The sequence below is a fragment of the Tauraco erythrolophus genome, chromosome 22, assembly GCF_009769465.1.
Source record: "Tauraco erythrolophus isolate bTauEry1 chromosome 22, bTauEry1.pri, whole genome shotgun sequence".
Lineage (NCBI taxonomy): Eukaryota > Metazoa > Chordata > Aves > Musophagiformes > Musophagidae > Tauraco > Tauraco erythrolophus.
Genome location: NC_141486.1, coordinates 4,670,813 through 4,689,361, shown reverse-complemented (window position 1 = coordinate 4,689,361; position 18,549 = coordinate 4,670,813). Strand labels below are relative to the sequence as shown.

Sequence of the window (18,549 nt, the reverse complement as noted above, 5' to 3'; positions counted from 1 at the left end):
TATCAGTAGACAACACTGAAAGATTAAAAATTTTATATATATATATTTTAATGCTTGCAATATGCAAAGAAAATTTTTAGAGAGCAAAACAGAATCTTGGGATGTTTTATTAAGGTCATGGCTGGCAGCAGGACTTTCTCAGCTAGCATGGCCAGCTGCAAGGTGCTCTGTGGGGCTAGTGTGCTGTTACAGTCCTTGGGACCACAGTTTTCCTTCTTTCAAGGTGGCAACTGAAGCACCCAGAGCAGTGGTCTCAACCAGTATGGCTCTCTTACAATCTCATCTCTGTAATGAATACCTTAAAACATTTCCTCATATCTGTGCTTTACTGGCAGTTGTAGTCAATTGAATTTCAGCAATATTTAGTCACCTGGCATGGCACAGAACCTACATATAAATGATGGAGGTGGGTACCAGGACTGAGTGAGATGCTTGTAAAATATCTTGCTAGGATCTGGTCACAAGGCTACTCTGTTACAAACCCAAAAACAGTGGTATGAATCTGCCCTTGTCTGGGTGTGATGATAAATGTGTTGTTATTTATATATATATTTGTATATATACATATATAGAGATATGTGTCAAAGTACAAATGTGAAAGCACATGTGAATACATGGTTGTATTTCAGTAATCCTAACGTTATATTCTTCCACAAGGAAATTCCTGGCTGGAAGATCTGAGTGGGGATCTGAGATCCCCACAGCAAGTTTGCAGTTTTAAAGTTAGGGCTTTGCATTTGAGGTACGCACACTTGTGTTTCGAGGAGCAGCTGGATTTGTGTGTCACTTGCATTCCTGGTCTAAGCACCTCTTTGAATATGTGCACCTTGTTCAACACTACAAATAACTGCATGGATTCCAGCAGAACTACTTACCTGATTACAGTTCAGTGTTTAGATAAGTGTTTTGTTGAATTGATGCTAAGTGTACAGGCGATCTGACTACCTCTTAAACATGAGATTATTTCTTACAAGAGAAGGTGATCCTGGAAATGTTTCTTTAGAAACCAGAAGTTTTATGGGCAAAAAGCAAGAATTCACGAGGCACTCTGCAGTATAGGATGGGATTGTGTTATGTTTTGGAGATTACGGGGTATTCATGTTTCTGCATGTACTGACATACATAACAGATGTCCTTTGCCACAGAAAGTGCTTTCCCTGAAACTTCAGTTGCCTTTTTACCCCTCTCCTCTCCAGAAAAAAATCTCCAAAGCCAGTATCATTTGTAACTGGGACCAGACAGCATGTCAGCACTGTTATCAAAGTTAAAATTCAAAGAGAAAAACATGGTGAGCTGAAGAGCCTGCAGGCTTTTGGGCCTCGTATTCAAAGGTTGGAGGAGCAACCTGCCCTGGTTGCTTCTCCATGAACCAGAGAGTGGAAAGATTTATTCATTGGCCTTGGACCATGAATAAACGGTCAATGCACATCAAGATGTTGAGCCCCCCTCTCCTATGAGCTTGCAAGCTCAGTGAGTACAGCAGCCTTCAGGCTCTCCAAGCCCCTTTTGTAAATCTCAGTTCTCCAATAGTGCTGAGCTTTCTTTCCATCCCGAAGGAGAGTCTTGGAGCCTGGCAGGTGGGACCATCCCTAATGCCAGTGTGAAGGTTTGAAAAGAGATCATCCCTCTGTGGTGGTTCCTTCAGATAAATCCCTAAAAGAGACTGAACTTCAGTAATTCTTGAAGACAACAGGAAGAAAACTGAGTTTCTTGTTGAGAAACATCTTGGGAAAGACCAAAGGGACCTCAAAATGCTGATCCTCCTCAGACTAGATTTGAGGTGTTCGCAGGGATGCTGCGGTCAACCCTTTGCGTGTTCCTTCCCTTCCCCACAACAGCACTGCAGAAAAGGCAGCAGGAGCTACACAGACACAGTGCCTCCAAATGCCAGGCTCGAAATTCTTCCCTGTGTAAGTGGCACAAACGTCTTCTCCAGCTGAAGGTTGGTCTGTGTTCATCCTGCCTGGCAGCTGCCACTGCTCCACGCTCAGCTGAGAATTGGGTTGGACAACGGGGCAGCTCGCTGCCACTGGGCACAGTGCTCTCATACCGTGCCCTCATGCCAGCAGAAGTGGAGAGGAAAGAGAGGTCTCTGTGCCTTCAATGGCCTCTTGATCCCCCAAACTTGGTCTTCCAGAGGGACCTCATCAAGGCTGAGGTGTCTCTGTGGAACCAAAAGCAAAAGGGTAACGGGGGTCCCAGGGGCACTGCCCACCATTTTTCTCTTGCCTGAGGTGAACATGACCCATCAGAGATGGACCTGAACTCCTGAAAGGAGTCACAGCCCTTCCTGCACATTCTCATCCTCTGAATTATTGTCTTATTTTCATTCCACTCCAATGAGCTGTCAGCCACGGATACAGTAATTCAGTGCAACAGAAACACAAACAGATGGGTAATTGACCCGCGTGCCTTCATTACACCGGAGTTCAGTGCTGCTGTTCAAGCCATAAACTCCTTTATCTCCCACTCCAGAATCCCTGAGCCTTTTATGAGGAAGGGGAGCAGGCCAGGCTTCCCGCGAAAGGCTCGCTCAGGTTATTGTCATCTCTACCTCGTGCACCGCAGACACTGGCCGAGGCAGACAAGCAGCACTCACTAGGCAGAAGGAAACAGCTGTGAATCTTCAGGGACATCTGTAGGGAGGACAGGGTGGAAAAACACATACACTGTACACAGGGCAAATGCTTGAAGTGTTATCATGTCCTCTGGAACCCGAGCAAGTGTACACCTACTCTACTGCCTGCACAGATGGATGGATACACAAACACTTGCTATGGAGAAGGAGACACAGGGATAGATCTCTCAGCTAATGTAAATCTTCAGAGCACCACTGAAATCACTGGCACTAAATCCATTTGCACTTTTATAGGATTTGGCAAGTAGCCTTCCTCGCAGGGAGCGAGCTGAAAAGACTCGGGTACCCAACTCCTGTATTTATTCCGTGGGAGCTGGGCACTTAACTCCACAAGGGTCTTTTATAAATCGCTCCTCGCATTATTTTCCTTTCTTCTGTTTTCCTTTATGTCTCCTTTTCTCTTTCAGGGTGTAGTTTCCTTGTTTCTGTGATGCCAAACCTATTCAGTCTCTCTCAAAACAAGCCGGAACAGCACTATGCTCATCACTTCTGAACTAGCACTTGGCTGCAAAGTATAAAAACCCCCACACCTGGGCATAAGGGAGGCTTTGCCTTCAGATGCTTTGTACTGCACTGGGATTCAGGACTGGGATGAAGGAAGTACACTGGGCGCTGGGGAGGGGGAAGTTACTTGTCACCCTTCTCTCACACAGCAGATGGGCTCTGCTCTCTGCTAACTCGCTACTTGCAGTGGAGGTGTGAAATTGGTATCCGACCTTCCTTACTCATGAAAGCTCCGAGAGAAATATCCCAGTAGCTTTTAATTCCTCAGCATCACTTTCCCAAGCTGTTAATGAAACAGGTTTGAAAAGAAGAACCGATACCTGAAATGACTTTTTTTTTTTTTTTTTAATCTCTCTCCACGTTCTTGCCTCTTTCTGTGCCAGGTCTCCAGATCATCTTCCCTCAGTACTTACAAGAGAAGTTTGTCCAGTCTGCCTTGAGTTACATCATGTGCAATGGCGAGGGGGAGTACATCTGCCGGAACAGCCAGTGCGGCTGCCAGTGTGCAGAGGAGTTCCCGCAGTGCAACTGCCCCATCACCGACATCCAGATCATGGAGTACACACTAGCAAACATGGCCAAGACCTGGACAGAAGCCTATAAAGATCTGGAGAATTCAGGTAACTGAGCAAAACACATTTTTCAATTGATTTATTTCAAACAAAACATGCCAGATTATATCAGTTGAGAATCTTTTATTCCTTTAATAATGTTCCAGTTTGGATTAAAAAATAGAGGATGTACAACCCAAAAATGTGATCTTAGTCTTGAGAGAGTGCCTTTTTTTCTCCATACACATACAGACAAAACCACATACCGTATGTAATTCTATGTATAAGAGGATATCTTCCATGGATTAATTTGTTTGATTAAAAACCTGATTTTTTGGTACTAAACCAGCTCAGAATATCTCTTTAATAGTTCTACAGAGAAACTTCCATAGTATGAATGATGCAGAAATTGCTTTTCAGATTTGCATGAATGATTTACTCTGCTTTGGCGAAAGGCAATTCACAGAGAGACCACAGGCCAGATGACACCTCATTTGAGATCGAGAGGAGAAGGGAAAATGACTTCTCTCTCCTACAGTGCCGATGTCAGCGGGTGGGAGCGTTTCTCTTCTCCTTTCACTTTCTCCCAGTGTGATGCTGGGGATGTCAATGGAGTTTGTTCCACATTGATGCTGGTAACACCCACAGTAGGTGTGCAACATTGCTCTCAAGGGCTTGAGGTAAGAAAGGGCAATGTTCTCAGTGCAGTTACATCCTTTCCTTTAGCCAGTGGTCTGTCTACCCTGCAGCCACACGGGCACTAGGCAGAACTCAATCGAGAACTTCTTATCCCTATTCTGCCTCTCATCTCTTACCGTTAGCCAGTTACTTTCCAACACATTTTCTTTAATTATTATTGTCGTAACTGTCCAGGTCTCCATGTTAGGAAAGGAAACTCTCAGGAAGGGATCATCTAGCTCCATTCAAGGCACTGAAGAATACTTCTTCAGCAGTCTTCTCAGCGGCAATTTCTTTCTTCATGCTGAAGGTCACTTTAATAGTAGAAACGAAGCAGCCCACGATGTTTCCTTAGTGGGCTGTTGAGGACCGCTTCATACTTCAATATGTGGACTCTGCTGGTGCATCTGTTGTTGCACAGATTCTTATGTCCAACTCACACTGCCAACTTGGTGCTCAGCTGAGCAAAGTCAGAGTAGTAGTTAATGGCCCAAGGCTGATGACCATCTTGACAAGAGCCCCCATATACTATGGGGAGTCACAAGGCTGGGGCAGTTCCAGAAGTAGGTCGCTAGCTGAAGAGGTCAGTGGCTTTCTGGGAGTTTCTGTAGATTCACGGATGGGGTGAGTACACCAGGGCAAACCTGAACTGTGGATTTCAGAATCTTCTGCTAGCTCAGTACTACTCAAAGTGGGATTACTGCACAGCTCTGCCACTAGTGAAGTGTTACTAGTTGCTAGTTCTGGCACAGGATCTCCACACAAGATGCTCAAGAGCCACATGTTGGCCACCACTCATCAAACCCCTTTATGTTCCCAGGGGCTCTAACCCAGACACTTAGAAGGTGAGAGCCCTATGGAGAGAGAAGAATTACAGTCCCACAGTGATTGTTTTACTGTTACATTTTGTACTTGTTGCACTTGACCTAAGCAAAGACTGTGGTGAATAATTACATTCAGTCTCCCTTCCCTTGAGATTTCAACAGGGGAAGGTGTTTTTCATTTGCCGCGTTGAAGTGACACATTGCAGTGCAATTCTCTGCTGTGCTGTAGCCATGTTCCACCCAGGGCTGGAGGCTTTTCAGGGCTAGACGGAGTGATTATCTTTATGTTTAAAGCTGCTGCAGCTCATTCATCACTTTGTTGCATCATGCGTGAACTTATCCTTTGAGACAAAAGTTGCTATCACAAAAGAATGTAGTATTACTATTTTGCTTCTTTGTTTTAATAAATATTGCCAATAACTAGAGGATTTTCTTCATAATGAACAGCAGAAAAGAAATCTCTAATGACATCTGAAGGCTTTTCCAATAAAAGTGGGTTGAAAGCACATGAGTGCTCTGAAAGCAAATACCATTTGCACAGGAAGCTGCTGATAGCCTAAAAGATCTATATTCTGTTTCTGATCTGTGTTGGATTCCTACGTCAATTTGAAAAAATCGTGCAGGGCAAAGCAAGAGTCGGTGTGATTTGGGATAGCATCTTCAAAGTCGAGGAGGCTGCAGTGAACTGATGCTGCTTTGAATCAGCTCAGGAGCTCTCTCTTAGTCCTGTGCTTCATTGCTCATGTGTAAATCGAGAAAAATAACACTGCCTTATTCTTGGCATTTTAGTATGGCTGGCCAGAAAATTATGCACCAGGACTGTGATTCTGGATTTTAAAACAGCCTTTTGATTAAAAGTCATGGGGGGTTTTGCAGTACTATTGCTTTCTGATGAAAATGTGATTTTTTTTTTTTTTTTTTTTTTAACTGAAAAGACAAGCACTGGAAAATGAAAGTTTCATCTTTGAAAGAGATGCTTGACACAGCCATTTCGCTCTGATGCCACCACTGTTCTCCACAGGCTGGACCCTCTGCCCTATACCACCTGCGATGAGTCGTCATTTCCATGGCACTGCCTGCAGGGGCTGGGTGACTCTGCAAAAAGAGGGGCCCTGTTGCATTGTGGGAGATGTAGTCCTAGCCATCATCGACAATTTCTGTGCAGATAAATAAAATAGAACCAAATGCAAACAGCCTTATTAACTGGAAATTCTCAGGGTTAAGAACCAACTATTCCCAGAAAGGTGGAAGGCTTAGCACAATGCAGCCATAGCTTGGTTGGGGCCTCCAGGGATAGTCATAAATAAATAACGAAGAACCTATTCTTTTAGGAAAGTATTTTCTTTTTTCACCCCACTTTTTTTAAAACAACCCCATCCAGCTTTTATTTTGCTCATTTGTTTTTCCCCCAACGTTGCACTGCAGTATCAAAATGTGCACACTGCACTGAAATTTCTCCCTTACCCGTCTCTATGAAAAATGTAGCACATTCATCATCGGAGGGAAAAGAGCTTGGTCTTTTGCACAAACAGGCTTTTGAGGAAATTGATTTATAAGGGGCGGGAAACAAATGCAAGGCTTTTACTGCTGAAAGGTACCAGGAGTAATAAGCATGGTCAACAGAAGCAATTATACATGATGATAGTTTCAGAGGACCACTGAACAGGAGAGAATCATTTTTGGGGAGGAGAAGGGCACTGAAGGCAGCATTACAGATAGAGTGAAAACCTGAGAGATGATTTAAAAAAAATATATCTCTGTTATCTTTGGGGAAGAAAGGAGACAAGCAGATGTCCTGTGGATCTTGATAGTGCAAAGATGATAATTATTTTTATGAGGTGCTTGGTTCACCATGTGATGAGTAGGACACGAACATCCATTTACCATCTATATAATGATGGTTCTGACTAATGCACAGGTTTTTTTTTTTTTGTTAGGCAGTTAAGCATGAACTGCAAATTGCTGAATAATGGGAAATCTGTTATGCAAATATATATAAGCTTTGTACGATAGGTTGTAAGTTATCTGGTCTGATCTTCCTCAACAATGGATTAGTTATTTTTTTGGAAAAGATACTAGCCTTTACAAGCTTTCATTTTTTGCCTTTTTTTGACTATTGTTCTCTTTTCTTTCTGAAAATGGGACAAAGTAATTTTTTAAAAAAGGATTAAGAAAGGAAGGAAAACAACGTAGATAACTTACAGAAAAAGATGGCTGTGTTTCTTGTTGGATACTTTGTGGGGTTTATGGCAGGGCCCGAGTCCAATCTCCCTCTAGGAGCAGAACTACCACCAGCACCAGGTCAGGTCAGCCATGGTTTTGTCTAGCAGAGTCTAAAATGAGAGATTCTCCTACGTCTCTGGGCAGCATGTTCCAGTGCTGCATTACTACCAAGCGAAGAAGTTCTTCAATAAATCATTTGAACTTCTGAAGCTGAAAACTATCTATTACTCCTAGTTAGATCATCTGTCTCTAATAAGAAGTGTTTATCTCCTTTATATTTGTAAGTATATTTTAAAGAGTCGTAGGTTGTCACTAGATTGCCCCTTGGACTCTTCACCAGATTAAACAAGTGCAGCTCCCTCCACCTGACCTTGTAGGACTTGTGCTCCAGGACCTTGAGCATCTCTGTAGCCCTCAACTCTGTCCTCCCCAGTTTCTCCACACCCGTCTTCAATTGGTTGTCCCTAAATGCAGGTGCAGTCCCAGTAGTGCCAAGAAGAGGGGGCTGTTAACTTCCCCAACCTACTGATTCAGCCCTGTATGTCTCTTGTGTCATTTCCAGTGAGAACACAGTGCTGACCCACCTTCCCCATGATGCTCACCATAACCCCCAGGACCTCTCTAGCAGCTGTTATTCAACTGGTTGTTTCCAAGCCTGTACTGATGCGTGGGATTGTTCTCTCCTGGTGCAGAACTTTGTTCTTTTCTTTATTGCCCTTCATGGGGTTTTTGCTGGCCCACTCCTCACATTTCTCAAGGTCTCAGTGTGTCAAACACAGTTTTCTGGGATCAAAAATAGGGTTATTTTCTACTCAGAAAGTTGGAACCATCTGCTTTTTCAATAAGAGGATGTCCCAGACGGGTAATCAGAGTCTAAGCAAACTATACTTCTCAGTTAGGAGGAATGGAGCGGTCATGAACAGAAACAGTATCAGATTTTCTTTTTTTGATGAAAAAACTCAAAGAGACCCTACATAATTTTTTTTTTTCATTATCAAACAAAATGAAACAGAAATAAAGTGATCACAAAACAATGTTTAACAGCATATTTTTGGATCAATTAAATTTTTTCCTTTGGCTAAAACTGACGCATTTTGTTCTGACTTTAGCCCTGCAAACTATTTTATTTTATTTCCATTGTTACATAAAGCAACTCATTTAACCTCAAATGAAGTTAAATGAGAAAAAAGAATCAGAATGCTCTTTTAAAAAAATGAGAAAGTGGGACATTTTAACACAATCCAAACCCTTTCTCTGTGGATTTTTTTAAGCTTTTTTTTTTTTCTTTTTTTTTAACAACACAGCCAAAGTGATTTGACTTCAACAACAAATGGCATTTTAGGAGCAGCTGAAAAACAATTTAAATGAGAACCTTTTAACTGACAATGATTACAACTCTCTGCTTTTTGTCCCTAACCCCTAGACTATAATCTCATGCTCCAGGGAACTTGCTCTCTTTTTTTCTTCTACCCCGTGCGCATTAACTGTATTGTTTCACTCTAATGTTCCCTGGGCTTCATTTCCTATATGGGACCAGCAACAGCCATGGAATTAGAGGGCTTCTTGGGGCAGAATGACAGACCTGTGAGTGGGTGGACATCACGTTCCTTTAGCAGAACACTGATGGCCTCATACATCTGTTTCTCCATCCTGCTGATGGAAAGCTTTGTAACTTTGCTATAGTTCAGACACCTCTGTATTTCTCCATGTTTTTGTATGTTCCAGATGAGTTTAAATCCTTCATGAAAAGGCTACCTAGCAACCACTTCCTGACCATTGGGAGCATCCACCAGCACTGGGGGAATGACTGGGATCTGCAGAACCGCTACAAGCTGCTGCAGAGCTCCCTGGAAGCCCAGCGCCAGAAGATCCAGCGCACTGCCCGCAAACTCTTTGGCCTCAGTGTCCGGTGTCGGCACAATCCTAACCACCAGCTGCCTAGAGAAAGGTACCTTCAGCTTTCAGTGGGGATGGATGTGGTGTGATGGTGATGGATGGAGATGAGCCTGAGCTTGGACCTAAACCCAGCAGCCTCAGTGTTTGGATATAGGGTGTGCCAATATGAAGGTTTTGGGGAAAACGGTAAAGTCTGGGAGTGGGTTGAAATTTGTGGAGGTGTAAGTAATCTTTATCACATACGTAAGCATAGTCACATCTGTTCTGTATGGTCTTACCTACCCAGGTGAAGAGCACCCACTTATTCTGCAGTGTTCTGCAAGACTATTAGGGGGCTGACATCAGACAGCCAAGCAGACTAAGCTGCTTTTTAAGTGGTCTTGTGTCATGTACCACAGCCGAGCTTTAAGCCTCCATTTGCTGTTAAAGCAGACGTATGGAGCACAAGATGCTTCAGCCCATTTTTGAGTTGTGTTCCTCAACGAGTATAGCCAGAGTGAAAGAGAAGCTTTAGTTTCACTTGGAATAGATCACATGTCTTCTACAAATAGCAGAGTGCACCCACAAACGTGCGCTGACCAGAAGCCCAGCAATGTTATTACAGATGGAGAGAGCAGATTTTCCATTACAGCTACAGCAACTATTGATATCCAATAGTGACCTCCTGCTGGCTCCTTTCAGCCCTGACCTATGGCTGAGTTTAAGTTAGCTTCCAATCATTTTTGGAGACTTGCATCCATGGATTATAATAAACATTTCTCACTGTTTCTTTCTACATGGTCTGGAGTGAACACTGAAAACCTATGAAAAAATGAGTGTAGGTGCCCTGTCCTCCATGCTTCTCTTGGTAGGGTCAGGTCAAGTTAATATTTGTAGAAGAACTGTTTTTTCGCCTCTTTCATTATCTAAATACTCAGTCTTCAGAGAAAATGAACTGATTAAGTGCTGTCTCCTGTTACCACCCAGCTCCCTGGCTGCAAAGCACACTGGGTTTTCATTTCATCACATCACTGTGAGCTCAGGAAACTCTTCCAGGGCTTAATAACTCTTTAATTACTAAGAAATCTCGTGTTTCTGGACAAGGACTTGATGGACTTACTAGGGATGAGGAGAAATATCTATTAAGTTTAAGAGATGATGAAAAAAAGTCTGGAGATCTTCTTAAAATTGGCCCTTTCCTGCCATTTGTCTGAGTCGCTCTAAACAAGCCAACTCATGGAGGAGTCACAAGCGTGTCCAGGCATTATTTTGAGTCGTGCCACAACAACAACAAAGTGAAGCAGCAGCAAGCGAACATCCAGCCAACCACGTTGCTTCAAAGCGTTCAGATAAATACGTCTTTAGCATTTCTATTCCATTTTAAAAAGTCAGCCACGCAGAAAGGGAGCCTCCGACTAATACTATAAAATCTGGGAGAAGGAGGATGAAATGGATGATGGCAGCTGGGTTTCTACCTGACTGATGTGCTTGATTTGTTTTAAGTCAACACCACCAGGCATATTATCATTTCTTTTCTTATTTGTCACTCCGCGTTCGCAGATAGGCAGGGGAGGGCGCGCAGTGGAAGAGGTTTGTGTTCCAGTGTTCTTTTCACAGGGCCTGGAAATACTCTGAGTTCCTAATTGTCACTGTACAGAACGACAGATGCTTACCAAGCATGCCAGTGGCTTTGAAAGGATGGAAAGGTTCTATGAAGAGCAAGCCTCTCTCTCTTTAATACACATAATATCACGCCTACATAATATAATCAAAAGCAGTGCAAAAAAGAAATAGGATTGCTGTTGATTGACCTCAGGGAAGGGAAGAGGTGGTGTTTCCAAAAGAAAGAAAGAGTAGGGATTTTGGCAATTAGGCTGATTCTCCATGACCTTTAGCACCAACTAAGAAGGAAATATATGTGTGTGTGTGTATATATATATATTCGCTCTGCACTGCTGTTGCTTAAAAACCACCTCTTTGCAGGCAAGTTTGGTGGTTTAAAAAAGAAACCACTCCTCAGTTGTTAAAGCTTCAATGTTGAATGAGTACCTATAGTTGCATTTTAAAACTCTGGATGTAAAATATAAATAACATCTAAAAGAGGTGGGGGGTTGATACGTGCTCTGGGCTCCAGCCAAATTGTCATTAGTTAAGAATACATCTCACAGCTGCTGAGAATAAAAATAGCATTTTTTTATTTCGCTGTTCCATACAGAAACCCCAAAAGTACCTCCACAGCAGCTAGTGCTGGTTGGAAAGTGAAAGGTGATTTTGCAAAGGAAAACTTGTTAAATTCCTACCTTTTTTCTTGCAGCTAAAAAAAACCCAAACCAAAACAAAACAAAAGAATCTGTCCTGCTGGATCAGGTTTTTGTTTGGGATTTTTTTGTGGGTTTTGTTTTGTTTATTTTTTGGTTTTGTTTTGGTATGGTTTGGTTTTCTAATCAGCTCAGACACCATCTACAATAAAGCTGCGTCTCTGTCTCAAGGGACACCCATCAGCCTCTTCTGCTCCCCGGACCTGATTAATCCTGAAGTCAGGAGGAAAAAAAATTATTCATCACCTTTCTGTATAAGCTGACCTCTGCTTCTGATCTGAAAGCCCAACAGTAGCCTACAAAACATGGGTTTTTTTGTCTCAACAGATGGGTTTTAAATAGTGAAAGAGCTCTGTGTGATTACCTGGCTCCCAGTGCTCAGCATCGCCAGGAGACCGCGTGTCTCTGGTGAGAAACAGCAAGAAAACACGGCAAAAATCTATCACTCACAGCTTTGCCTGGATGTCTTTTTTTTTTTTTTTTCATTTTAATTTGGAATGTAAGATATTAGAGTTGAATATAAAATTACTTGACAGTGACCTTTGAAGACATAGTTTTCCTTTTTTTCTTTTAATTTCACATGCTCTAGTACTTTATACTTTGAACGGGCAGAGGTAGCAAACATTCGGCAAAATAACTTTTTTATTAAGAGGAAGAAAGATAAACTGATGACTCTGTAACGAAAGAGAAAATAATTGAAATGAAACCTGATGGTTACTCTGCTACTGGCTTTCAGCTTTTAAACAGCAGCTCTTTTCAGCTTCCTTCTGCCCTGACGTCTCTTGGTTACATCCACATGAGTCTGAGTCATCACGGGTGTGTGGTTTAAGAAGTTGCCTCCTGTCAGTTGAAGGGCTGTTACTGGTCCTGCGTGTATGCTTATCCTGTCCCAGTTGCAAGACAAAATGGGGTAATTTATACCACTTTTCCTCTCCCTCAGTCTATCACGCTTCCCATTGTCATGTTTGTAGTCGATGCCCAGCTCTGCCCTGGATTCTGCATTTTCATTTAATTACGTCCTTTATTGCTGCCATCAGCAGATGGTGGGTAGCCTTTTAGTTTTTCTTTTTTTTTCTGTCCTACTTGTGTCTTTGCTGAATGCTAAGACATATATGCACACAGAGCAAGAAAAAAAAAAACAACCACCCCTCTTTTTTCTGGTCTCCTCCCATCCTTTCTCCACAAAGTTGATGTGGGGAACAGGAAAATCACTAATTTCGATTGCAAGACATCAGCCGAGAGTCCTTGTTTTGTTCTGCCGACTGTTAGGATAAGAGAAGGACGGAAGGATAGCATTTTTTTTTCTTCCAACACAGAACACACCTAAGACAGCCAGGGTATAGTCACCTGACTCTAATTTTTGTCATGTCCCCTGCTGTAGTGGAGGGTTTCCCTGCCCATGGCAGGAGGGTTGGAACCAGATGATCTTGGAGGTCCCTTGTCCCATGAACTCAATGGCATTATCAACATGTAAACCCTGCGTAAAGCATCAGTCCAGCGCTGCACAAACACACTGGGAATCCTGTGCACCAGTGAGTGCATGAAGAAATTGGGAGAGTCACGTTCACTTGCACAGAGCTGGAGCCGAGATCTGTGCACAGTAGCTGCTCAGCACGTGTCTGGCCATCGTTCCCGTGTGCAGCTGCACGAGGCTGTCGGCAGCTGTACGAAAACGGCAGCAGTCTGTGTAACAGGCACACCTCTGGCAGTGCTGAACACCGCGTCAAACCCACCTCACAAACCACCTTCAGTCCTATGAGCAACCGTTACCACCTCCTCTGGAATCCCAGCCTCACAAAAACCAACAAATGTGACCAGAGAGCTGTGGAAATTGGGGAAATGCTGTCCCTCACCCCATGTACAGGGGTAGGGATGCTGAAAGGGCACGTTGATGGAGCTGGACGTTTATCATCTGCCATCAGCCCTTCGTTTTCTTTCAGCCACTGGGCTTCTCCCTGTCCTTGTCTTGATAGAAATTACCAAGACTGGTAATTGGGAGCTAGGGTCCCAGCTTCAGGCTGCAGGAGATATTCTCTTCAAAGCAACCTCTGATTTTCACCATTGTCATCAAGCGTAATCCTGTGAAGAGGCAGCGTGCAGGAACTTTGTGCTTCCCTTGAGCAATTCCTCCAGCCCAGTGAAGCCAGGCAGCCAGTGTGTGTATACTGGGGGGTTGCTTTGGTTTGGCTTTGTCCTCCACTTGCTCACCATCCCTCAGCTTTGTGCTTACATTAGTGGTTAGAAGCAAAGAACAAAGCTTTCAAGGAGGTGTGTGGAGGAATCAAGGTGGGCTCCCAAGACCTGCGGGAGATTGAAACGTGCATCTGGGTGCCTTGCTAAATTCTAACACCTTTGGCTGGCTCTCCAAACAGGAACTGCAAGACTTAGCTGGGGTAAAAGATATTTATATTGCTGAAAAAGTGAGGAAAAATTCACCTAGAGCAGAAGGCAGACTTGGTCCCCAGGGGATGGTTTTGAGAATGCTTGTTGCTCTCAGCAACGTGTTTTGCAGCCACGCTGTGCTGTGCCCTCCCCTCCGAAGCACAGCTATCCTGGAAACCAGGAGGAGCCCAGTGCGCTCTTTCCAGGGACCAGGGCTGTCACCATCCCTCTACAGCAGATACATAGAGGTCACTGCCTTCCTCCCAAGCTCCCCAGCCAACCTTGTCTTTTCCACTAGCAGGAGAGCTCCTGTTAGCTGTGAACAGGGCAGAGGCCCTGGCAGCCCTGTACCACAGGAGGAATGTGAAAATTGTCTCTTCCCACATCTGAGACTTCAGAATTTTCCTGCTAATGCGCTTCCTTTTTCCTCACTCTGTCCATTTTTTTTCCTTTCACTCCATTTCTTCCTGCTTCTTTTCATTCCTGCCTGTCCTCTGTCTTTCAGTTGTTGTCAGTTTTTCCTTTTCTCCATCCCTATTCCCCTGCCCACCGCATTTCTCTCTCATTTTTCCTTTTACCTGCACATTTCCCCCCCCCATTTCTTCCCCTACTTTTTCTGCTTCTGATCCTTGATTATTTCTTTCCTTCCAGCGCTTTCCTCTGTTTTATACTCTCATCCCTCCGCTCGCTCCCTCCCTCCCCCTAATCATCTTGCTGTTCTTTGCTGCTGTATCATTTAATGCCTTCTTTGATACAGCCTACAGCTTAATGATTATTCGGAGGTCAGGCGATGCAGGTGCCATGAATTTCACTAATCCAGCTCTGAGAGTCTCTGTCCATAATCACTCCTCCCGTTCTACAGGGACTGAATCTTAATTTGTCATTAGCCAGTCCTCTCACTGCAGCTCTACCGAGAACTTTTTGCCCAGAGGAGACAATGAAGTATTCATTAGCTGGGGGGAAGGCGGAGGGGAGGGCGCAGGCGGCTGAACGAGGCGTTCTGCCGAAGGCTGCGGAGAAAGGAGTCGCTGTGCGGAGGTTTCCCGGGGTGGAGGGGAGGGAAGGGGAAAGAGGGGGCAGTGAGGCAACGTGGCGAGTCGGTTCTACAAAAAGCGAACGTGGGTTACGGTGTCATTCATTAGAAGTCGCTGCAGGACGTGGAGGTGAGGGTGCTGATATAGCAGTTATGGGAGTGGTGGGGCCTGGGAATGGGCAAGTGTGGCTGCTTGTTAAGGGGAGAGGCTGTAAAAGGAGGTTAATTAGCAGCAGATTTTTTTAAAGGAGAAGCTGTTCTAGCAGCTTTGTCTCTATGCACCCTGATTTTTCGCTCTCTCTTCTGCTGTTACTGTGCTCTGCACCATGCGCAGAGGTTACCACTGGCTTTGCCTCATGCTGTTGCAGATCTGGTTTTGGAGAGTGTGGAGAATTGCCCATCACATGGAGAGGAGTTTTCTCCTGCTGGTCTAGGAGTTATGCTGACCTGCAATGTCTGATAGCAGCTTGGCCTCTGGCAGGGCTTTATCAGCTCCATTCCCATGGTTGAACTTTGTCACTGTGGCACTGATGGGATCCTTGGCAAGAGGCTGTGCCAGTTTCAGCTCTTAGAGCAGCGTGAAGAGAGAGGCTTCAGATGATCAATCTTAGCTTACAGCTATTTCTTAGAGGGCTTTTGTTCTCCACTGAAGGAGTAAACAGTAGATGAAAGATTCAGTCCAGAAATAGGCTGGAACAGCTCCCAGATGCCACGGCAGGGCACCAATGTTCTGAGAGCTTTGCCTCAGATAAATCCCTGAAAACACTGTGGGTCCAGTAAGATGACAACACCAAGGACTCAATGAAGCTCCACAATGCTAATGCTTTCTTCTCCCTACCTGCAGGACAATACAGGAATGGCTAACCCGGGTCCAGTCCCTGCTCTACTGCAATGAGAATGGGTTCTGGGGGACCTTTCTGGAAAGCCAACGGAGCTGCGTTTGCCATGGTGGCACCAGCCTGTGCCAGCGCCCCATCCCCTGCATCATTGGGGGCAACAACAGCTGTGCCATGTGCAGCCTTGCCAACATCTCTCTCTGTGGCTCATGCAACAAGGGCTATAAGCTTTACCGGGGTCGCTGCGAGCCTCAGAACGTAGACTCGGAGCGGAGCGAGCAGTTCATCAGCTTTGAGACAGACTTGGACTTCCAGGACCTAGAGCTGAAGTACCTGCTGCAGAAAATGGACTCCCGCCTGTACGTGCACACCACCTTCATCAGCAACGAGATCCGCCTGGACACCTTCTTCGATCCCAGGTGGCGCAAACGCATGTCCCTCACCTTGAAGAGCAACAAGAACAGGATGGACTTCATCCACATGGTTATTGGGATCTCCATGCGAATCTGCCAAATGCGCAACAGCAGCCTGGACCCTATGTTCTTTGTCTACGTCAACCCGTTCAGTGGGAGTCACTCTGAGGGCTGGAACATGCCCTTTGGGGAGTACGGCTACCCGCGCTGGGAGAAAATTCGTCTCCAAAACAGCCAGTGCTACAACTGGACCCTGCTACTGGGCAACCGGTGGAAAACCTTTTTCGAGACTGTCCACATCTACCTACGCAGCCGGACTCGGCTGCCCTCCCTGCTGCGTAACGAGACTGGCCAAGGGCCTGTGGACCTTTCTGACCCCACCAAGCGTCAGTTCTACATCAAGATCTCGGATGTGCAGGTGTATGGCTACAGCCTGCGTTTTAACGCCGACCTACTGCGCAGTGCCGTGCAGCAGGTCAACCAGTCGTACACGCAAGGCGGGCAGTTCTATTCTTCCTCCTCCGTCATGCTCTTGCTGCTGGATATTCGGGACCGAATCAATAGACTGGCACCTCCGGTGGCTCCAGGGAAGCCCCAGCTGGATCTGTTCTCTTGTATGCTCAAGCACCGCCTGAAACTCACCAACAGCGAGATCATCCGTGTGAACCACGCTCTAGACCTGTACAACACCGAGATCCTCAAACAGTCGGACCAGATGACAGCCAAACTCTGTTAACCCGGACTTTTCAGTGGACATGTTGGTGATTGATCCTTTTGCTGTAAAAAAATAAAAGAGGAAAAAAAAAATAAAAGAGAAAAAAGTAAAAAGAAAGAAAGAAAAGTGGGGGGAAAGTAAAGAAAGGGGGGAAAAACAAAATTTGTAAAATGTAATTAATATACGAAAGAGAAAAAAAAAAGAGGAAATTCTTCATTTGTTGAAAACTAAACCCGTTCTAGCAGCTGTATAAAACTGTCAGGCATGTTTGTTATTTCTATAATCCGTCATAAAAGGGTAGCACCTTACTCTCTCTTGACCTTGGGGGTGTTGCTTGCTAGTCCTCAGGGGCAGCAGAGTAAATAAAGGGAGGAGCAGAGAGAGGGGCAAACTTCTGTAATGAACTGTAAAGTTTTCTGCTATGCAGGTGCCAAGACAAAGAGACAAAAAAAAAAAAAAAATCAAAGTAAACAAAGAAACAAGAGTTATATGTAAATGTAAAAGAACTGCCATTATTCCTATAGTGGGAGTAAATGGTTAAAGATAAAAGATATTTCTTCTGTTGAGATTTATGCCAGCTTTACGTTGAGTTATTCACACAGCCTGTGCTGAGATTTGCTGGAGGACAGAAGGTGATGGCAGTCCTTTGAGAGTAAAACTGAGGCCTCATTGGTCAGAAGACACGTAAGAGGTGGAGGGTGGGGGCAGGTCTCAGGTGCCCTCACTTTGGGATTTCCATCTTGGAAGACTTTTTCTTCAGCACTTGCTGAAGAATGGGATGTCAGGTTTCCTGGGCTACTTTGCTGAACTGGAGCTCATGCCCTGCATCAGACTGCTGTTGCCTTCAGTGATGTCAGAGCTTAATCCCTTGAAGATCAGCACCTGTAAATCTTCAGTCACTCATCTCTAAGGTACTTCAACAGAGTCCCTAAAACAGAGAAAGCCAATATCATGTGCCACTTTGATAAACCTAGACTTAAAGGCAAACCTGAGTTTGGCTTTTTTCCCTCAGGTTTTGGGTTTTCCAATATCACTGGGAAACTCTCATCACCACAAAAACCAAAGCACAATGCAAGAAAATACATTTCCAAGGAAACTTGGTGACACTGAAGGGTACACATGTAATTTTTGTTCTTTGGAGGAGGAAAAATCCCTTTTTCAATGGCTGTGAATAATATCCTTGGTTCACTTACGCATTTTTGTCCACAAAAAAAATACAGAGAACATGAGAAAATTTTATTAAAATACCTGCAAAAGTAGTAAAAGGGAGGGGTGGGAGGAAAGAGTACAATAACCAAATCTACCCTGAATTTGCAAGGATAAAGCCAAATTAAAAAGGGTTGAGTTATCAAAAACATAACTAAAAGGTGGGTAAAATTTTGTGGAGTGTGTGTTCGTGTGTTTGGATTTAAAAAAAAAATAATATATTGAATGGAGTATATGAATGTATGATCAGCTGAGCTGGGTGATGAAGCCTAAACACAGTGGGAGGTGAGTAGTGGGATGTTTCTCTTAATGTCACTGTTTTTTAGCTAAAGTTGATTGTGAGAAGTGCTGGT

General features: G+C 44.3%; 1 protein-coding gene across 1 annotated transcript in view; it reads left to right on the top strand.

The window, feature by feature from the left end:
- BRINP1 (BMP/retinoic acid inducible neural specific 1) overlaps window positions 1-17,011 on the top strand; it is a 60,233-nt gene extending 43,222 nt beyond the window's left edge. Inside the window, exons 5-7 of the mRNA XM_009981083.2 lie at window positions 3,526-3,762; window positions 9,144-9,366; window positions 15,871-17,011. Coding sequence (XP_009979385.1) covers window positions 3,526-3,762; window positions 9,144-9,366; window positions 15,871-17,011 — 1,601 coding nt within the window. The remainder of the gene's footprint in view (window positions 1-3,525; window positions 3,763-9,143; window positions 9,367-15,870) is intronic.
- Window positions 17,012-18,549: the final 1,538 nt, after the last annotated feature.